At 41.6% G+C, this 7788-nt stretch overlaps 1 protein-coding gene across 1 annotated transcript in view; it reads right to left on the bottom strand.

Moving 5' to 3' along the window:
- Positions 1-7788, bottom strand: part of CCN6 (cellular communication network factor 6) — a 29694-nt gene that overhangs the window by 6659 nt on the left and 15247 nt on the right. The window contains exon 4 of the mRNA XM_035296543.3: positions 1765-2062. Coding sequence (XP_035152434.3) covers positions 1765-2062 — 298 coding nt within the window. The remainder of the gene's footprint in view (positions 1-1764; positions 2063-7788) is intronic.

The following is a 7788-nucleotide window of genomic DNA, read 5'->3' as shown; positions in this document are numbered from 1 at the left end:
TGAGCTAGACACTAGAGAGATTTGCAGCAAAATATAAAACAATAACACTCTTCTACTAAACTTTTCTTTGGAAAATAAATTACACATTTTGTATAAAAACATTTTTCTTATTAATCTGCAATGGGTTTATTCTTTTTAAATTAATAAATATTTCTAAGTTTCTAATCCATCAAATATCAATAGATAAACCCCACATAAAAGCTCTTTAGATCTTCATTAATTTCTAAGAGTATAAAGAGGCAATTTCTAAGACTACAAAGGGGGTCCTCAAGTCAAAAAGTTTTTAAAACATTGCTCCTGATCAGGGATCACCAAATTTTCTATAAAGAGCCAAACAGAAAACACATTAGCCTTCGCAAGCCAGTGAGTGTCCATCAAAACTACTGATTCTGCCATCGTAAAGCAGCCATAGACTCTATGTTAATGTACGTGCCGTGTTCCAATAAAGCATTATTTACAGAAACAGGCTGTTGGCTAGATTTGACCCTATATAGTTTGGTGTCCCAGTTATAGATTATCCCTATTACTCTCCTCGTGGCTATGCTCTGTTGAAAGTCTCATCACATTTTGTGTGAAATTACTATGGAAAGATCTGACACCTTAATATTTGATTCTCTGAGGCCAAGGCTTGTATCACTTTTTCCCTGTTGTATCCTCAGTTGCTGGCCACAGTGCTTGGCTCTGTAGTGGATGGTCACTAAGTGTTTGTTGGGTTAATGAAATAACCTGCCCAGCTTGGGAGAAATGGGTGTCCTGAATGCCATTGTTTGATAGGTCATGTTTTCCTTATAGGATTCCAATAAATAACATTTTTGAGAACCTCCTGAATACCAGATATTGTGCTAGGTGTTTTATGTCATTATTTTATTTGATCCTCCTAGCAACTCTGTAAGTTAGGAAGTGTATATTATATAACTGAGGCACAGAGATAATAAACATCTTGATGAAGTATATTCACTTGGCAGAGCAATCAGGACTTGAACCCAGATCCCACATTTTTAACCCTACAATACAGGGCTGGCAGGCACATCAGGCTGTCAAACTTGAGTTTGACACATTCAGTCTGACTCCAAAGATAGATTCTCATTCCACAGCTCATAACCATACTTCTGATAGCAATTTGCCTTCCTTCTTAGAAATTTTTTTTTAATCCTAAATAATTTGTCATCCTGAATTAGTGTCAATGTGTAGATGGTCTGAATCAGTCTCCAGAGCTTAGTCACATAAAGCTGAGGGTCAGGTTGTGGTTTGGGATGACCTCACTTTTTGTTTGTTTTGTTTTTACAAATCTGCTGAAGTAAAGCACAGAAACTTGACCATTAGTTGGGAAAGCTGAGGTTAAAGTTGTATGTCTGAATAATGGGTATACATTCTAATATTTTTAAGCTGACTATTTTTTGTTACAGAAAAGGCTGAATTCAGATTATTTTTTGACTGTATTAACAAAAGCTGTCATTTTGTAGCACTTTAAGAAGTCAGACTCCATTTGGATGATTCCTCTTACCTTCTATCAGTAAATTACCTGAGAAGAACTGCAAGATCATGTCAATGCAGTGAAAATAATGGGTTTCTAAATGTATGTAAGCATCTGCTAATTTCACATAGGATCCACTACAATGGAGCCAGTCCCACTAGTGCATGAAAACTAAACCCATCTCATATTTAGCCAAACTGAGCTCATCACTCAAAGCTAACAATTGCAGGAGAGGAAAGGAAAAGTCTGTCTAGACTCAATCTTTTCCAGAGGGTCCAGAAGACACTTACATGCACATACTCCGGTCTCATACCTAGGCCTGTCTCCTGAGTAGTCACAGTACAGCCCTTTGTGTGGGTCACAGAGGTCAGCTTCATTGCACATTTCCCCTGGTTGCTTGGCACAGATTTTGCAGCATCCACAGCCATCTCTCACCAGGCTTACTCCAGGAGGGCAATGGGGCTTCTGATGAGGGCATTTGCAGGGCCAGTGGCAAAACTGTTTACGCTGATGTGCATCTGACGCTTCTCTAGGCCTTCCTTCAGGTGTTGCATCTAATGGTCCAGTGCGCTGTGCCCTGCAGCAGAACTTCATTTGATAATAAAAGTGATGTTATAAATAGTTTCTCTATGTAATAGTATGTAACAGGAGTAGATTTTCCCCAAACAGGTAGTATACAGTGCAGTGAGTTACAATAATAACACCTATCAGCATTTGACACGATTACTCTCCTTAAACTATTCCTCACTCAGCCTCCAAGGCACGGTGGCTCAAGCCTGTAATCACAGCACTTTGGGAGGCCGAGGCGGGTGGATCACGAGGTCAAGAGATCGAGACCATCCCGGTCAACATGGTGAAACCCCATCTCTACTAAAAATACAAAATATTAGCTGGGCATGGTGGTGCATGCCTGTAATCCCAGCTACTCAGGAGGCTGAGGCAGGAGAATTGCCTGAACCCAGGAGACGGAGGTTGCAGTGAGCCGAGATCACGCCATTGCACTCCAGCCTGGGTAACAAGAACGAAACTCCGTCTAAAAAAAAAAAAGACATCACTCTTATCCTCCTTTCTCACTGACTGCTCCTTCTCACTCTCCTTTGCTGGTTCCTTCTCATCTGTAAACCTCATGGATAAGACCTTTAAACCATCTTCCCTCCCTATTTCTCATATCTCCGACTCACGCCCCTCTTCTGAACTCAAACTCAAACTGCCTACTTGACATTTCCACTTAGATGTTAAATAGGCATAGCAAATTTAATCTGACCAAAACCAAACTCCCACGTTTACCCTCCAATCTGCTTTTCCATGCCCTTCCCTATGTGAGCAAATGCCAATATATTTCCAAAACACCTTGAGATCAGATCATGCTTGACTCTTCTCTTCCACATTTTACATCTAGTTCCATCAGTAAATCCTGTTTATTACACCTTTAAAAATACCAACCGTGATTATTTATTGATACCTTCTCTGTTACCATCATGATTCGCATCACCATGGTTCACTTGGATGATTACAATAGCCTCCTAAATGTTCACCTTGCTTGCTCCTTTGCCCACCTGACATCTAGAATGATTCTTTTAAAATAAGCCAGTTCAGTTCATATCACTCTTTGCTTATACGGAGTAGCTTCCTCTTGGCCTCCCATTTCAATGTAAAATTCAAACTACCGCCATGGCCCTGCATCACATGGTTCCCCTCCCCATATTACTTTACCCACTACCACTCACTCCCTTGCTCCCTCCACATCAGCTACAGCAGCCTCCTTGTTCTCTGAATACTCCAATTAACTCTGCCCCTAGATATCTTCATGGTTCACTCTTATTTGCCTTTAGGTCTATGCTCACATTTCTCAGTGAGGCCCTCGTCAGCCACTCTTATCCTAGTCCTTTCACCATAGACTTTACCACCTTTCTTATTACCTACACATTTCAGTTGTTTACTTTCTGATACCTGCACCAAGAATGTGAGCTTCTTCAAAGCAAGGTCACTGCAATCTTTATAAATCACTTGACATGGTTATTTCACTCAACCTTCACAGCAGCAGTGTGCAGTAGTTATTATACTATGTGATCAGCAGATAATGGTCCCCTCAAAGGTGTCCATGTCCTCATCCAGGGAGCCTGTGCATATATGTTACCTAAAACAATGAAGGGAATTTTCCAGATGTGATCAACTTAAGGATCTTGAGGTTATCACTCGATTAGCCAGGTGGGCTCAAGGTAATCACAAGTTCATTTGGGTCCACCTGGGAGGGAGGGAGGCATGTCAGAGGTGTGACGGCAGAAACAGAGGTAGGAGCAATGCCATTGCTGAAAGTTGTCAGGAAGGAAGCCAGACAGCCTTGAAAAGCTGGAACAGGCAAAGAATGGATTCTCCCCTGTCGCCTCCAGAAGGGAGGCAGTCCTGCTAACAATTGATTTTAGCCCTATAAGACCCATTTTTGGACATCTGATGTCCAGAACTGTAAATAATCATTTTTAAGCCATTCAATTTGGTAATTTCTTAGAGCAGCAATAGGAAACTGTATACCCCATTTTATCAATAAGGACCCTGAGACTTAAATTATTTAAGTTGTCCTGTGTCACAGATTAAGTAAGTGATAGAAGAGTGATTTAAATCAGGCAGGCAGGTTCCAGAGCCTAAGCTCTCAACACACCCTCCTTCCTTTCCTAGTCCAAATCCTACTGTAAACCAGCTCTGATACTTGTTGAGAAATGCTGACTGTATAAGATATATGGTTTGCTAAGAACAGTGGCAAGGAAAATCTAGCCACCCTCACCCCAAGTGGAAAACTACTTGGGGCATTCTAAAGTAGCAAAACAGTATGTATATCATACACTGGTGAAAACAATTCTTTAAGCATGGGATATGTGACCCTGCCCCCATGGCTTTCTCATGGAGAATACTTTCTAGTTTCTCCTTGATTGGTGGTAAGCAGGTACCAGCTGCCTACCTAGTTTATCTTGGTTCTATGAGAAAACACCTGTTCGTTAGTAATAATCACCTGTTCAGAGAGAATAAATACATGGGTCAGTGTCTGCTCAAGGCCCTCAGTCCAGAATGCTGTCAGCCCCTTGAGGCTCTCAGTTCAGAAGGCTGTTGGTCCCAGATAGTCCCACTTTGCTGTTCTATCTGGGTGTCTGCTTCCCAGTAGGGGTCTCTACAGCTGAGCTGGTCTCAGTAGATACTGAACAAATCACTGAATCTCTGCATCTATTTCTGCAGCCTAGACCTCATCCCTTAAGCTTACGACTTAATAGTTGCTTCTGGGCATATGCACTTTGAGGTTCTACAATTACCCTCCCTCTGACAAACTGCTCCTCAACTAGCAGTTCCCATTTTAGTGAATGGTGTCACCATCCACTCAGGTGCCCAAGTCAGGAAACTGAAAACCATCTGGATTTCTTCCTCTCCCTCATTCTTCACACCTAAACATGTCTAGCCTGCAGGGAGGGTGAAAACACTTAAGCACAGCATTCAGAGCCCTCCTCTTTCTTGAAGTTCTTATAAACCTTAGGTTCCAGAAAGCTAAAGTGCCTGCAGTTCCCTGCATATATGATGCTGTTCCTCCTGCCTGAGACATTCTGCCCAGACCCTGCTCCTCCTCCGTCTAGTTATCCTTCTAGGTTCTGTTTTGGCATCATCTTTTCCAGAAAGCTTCCCATAACTTCCCTGCCTTGCAAACGTCTTTGAAGGGAATTACCCATGTAAGTGCCTATCTCTTCCACTAGCCATAAAACCCCCCAACCTCAGGTGCTTGTGGTTCATTTGAAAGTATACCACCAGCACCCAGCACACTGTGTGGCAACCGGCTTATGGAAATAACTCTCAATGTTTATTTGATGGAACCGGGGGCTGTTGAATTGATTCTTAGATCTGAGTCCCTTCACAGCTCAAAAACTCAGCATTTAGAAGTATCTGTATGAAATTCCACCAAATATTAAACCCTCAGTCTTTTTTTCCTCACCACTGGTAAAACACATATGCTCCAGTAAAGAGTAATATTTCAGCTGTGATTCAAAAGTTGCATGCACAACATGAGAATGGGTTTTGATGTGGGGGATGGGACAGTGCTGGGCTTCTGGAGAAGGAGCAGTGGAAAAGGAAACACCAAAGTGGAGAAGGGAGTAGGAATAGTGAAGCTAGAATCCTAAAAAAATTTAAACTTAAAAAAAAAATTTTGCCTACTTCTCAGTTTTACACAGGTTCAGCTATAGCCACCAGTGATTCAGGATGCCAGGTTCAGTGGCCTTTTTGCGGTCTCACATTTGTGAAATCTCTCCAGTCCTCCTCTTGCCCTCCTTCTCTAAGGCATTTGACTCTCCTCTACCTTGGATTTCATTACATCTGGTCCCCCCAATCCTCCCCTTATTTATCAACATACTTTCTCAGTCTCCTCCATAGGCTTCTGTTACCCTGAATTTGACTTAGATTTAGGCCTATTGGTGTTTTATAGCTTTAACTTTTTGCTCACCTCACTCTACACTGTCTCTTGGATATCTCACCCACTCCTTTGCCTTCAGTTTTCATCCTATGCAAGTTTCAAAACTAAATTTCCAGCCTGAATGTCTCTACTGAGTCCTAGATCCATGAGCTAACTACCTACTGGACATCTCCACCCAAATGTCCTTCAGGAAATACTCAAGTCCAAAAGTCATCATTTTTCACTCTTCAACATTTGGAGTCAGGAAGATAGGCCTCCTCTAGGCCATCTTCCTCTCCCTAACCTCCTATGGCCATTCAGTGACCTATCCTACTTATTCTATTGTCCTTGTATTCCCAGAACTGGATGCTCTTCCCCATTTCATGGCTACTAAGTAAGCATCGTCACTACAAGTTCCTGACTGATCTTCCTCCCTCCAGAATGATGTTTCAAGTGCATCTAGTACATTGCCGCTGCAGGAATCTCTTTAAAGAATGTGTCTCATTATATTACTCCTCTCCTTAAAGCCCATCAGTGGTTCCCCACAGTCTATAGTGAGCAACCTAAACTTCTGAGCAAAGTATCCAAAGGCTTCTCTGCTCTGGTTCCTGCCTACCTCTTGAGCATTAGCTCTCACACATTCTCCTTCCATCCCTTTCCATTTGCTGGACTCCCTGAGTTGGTTTTCTCCTTCCTGCTTTTCCTCGTGTTCTTTCTAATGAAATGCACATTCCCAAAACTGCCCCCGTGAAATGCCTTTTTATCTTTCCAGTTTTGAAGCATTTCCAGATCATCTCTGAAGTAAAAAGGTAACACTGTTGAAATCCAAGGATAAAGAAAAAATCATAACAGTAGACTGAGAAAAAGCATTACATACAGAATTAGATTAAAAATGAGGTCTGATTTCTCATCAAAAGATGGAGAAGGAAGAGATGGAGAAGAAGATGCCCAGAGACAATGCTGAAAGGAGAAAAAAAATCTGTCAACCCAGAATTATATAGCCAGTGAAACTATCTTTTAAAAATGAAGCTGAAGTAGCCAGTAATCCCAACACTTTGAAAGGCTGAGGCAGGTGGATCATTTGAGGTGAGGAGTTCAAGACCAGCCTGGCCAACATGGTAAAACTCATCTCTACTAAAAATACAAAAATGCACCTGTAGTCCCAGCTACTAGGGAGGCTGCGGCAGGAGAATCACTTGAACCTGGGAGGCAGAGGTTGCAGTGAGCCAAGATGGTACCATTGCACTCCAGCCTGGGCAACAGAGGCCGTCTCCATCTCAAAAAAAAAAACAGAAAATCATAACAGTAGACTGAGGAAAGGGGGAAGCATTACATACAGAAGTACAATACAACTGAGATCTGACTTCTCATCAAAAGAAAGAGGAGGAAGGAGAAATGGAGAAGAACAAGGTGCCCAGAGACAGTGTTAAAGTGGGGGGTGGGTAGGAAATCCTGTCAACCCAGAATTGTATAGCCAGTGAAACTATCTTTCAAAGATGAAGGTGAAATCAAAAACATTTCTGGATAAACAAAACCTGAGCAAAATTGTTGCTAGCAGATCTGCCTCACAAGAAATACTAAAGCAGGATCTTGAGTCTGAAGATACTGTTATGATAGTAACTCAGAAACACAGGAAAAAATGAAGGGGCCTGGACATAGTGAATATGTGGGTAAATTTAAAGAATTTTATAATTTTCTCTTTTCCTCAGACATATTTTGATTGTTTTCAACAGCAAAATCTCAAGACAACAAGAGTCACTAGAATGGTGCAATAGAAAGGATAAGCATTTTAAGAGATCCAAGCCTTGCAATAGCTCTGTGATCTTAGAGAATTTCCTATCATTTAATCTCCTCTGTAATATGGGATTAATAATGACCACCTTGTAAAGTT

This window comes from Callithrix jacchus, chromosome 4 (assembly GCF_049354715.1).
Source record: "Callithrix jacchus isolate 240 chromosome 4, calJac240_pri, whole genome shotgun sequence".
Lineage (NCBI taxonomy): Eukaryota > Metazoa > Chordata > Mammalia > Primates > Cebidae > Callithrix > Callithrix jacchus.
This window is presented reverse-complemented; position numbering and strand designations above follow the sequence as displayed.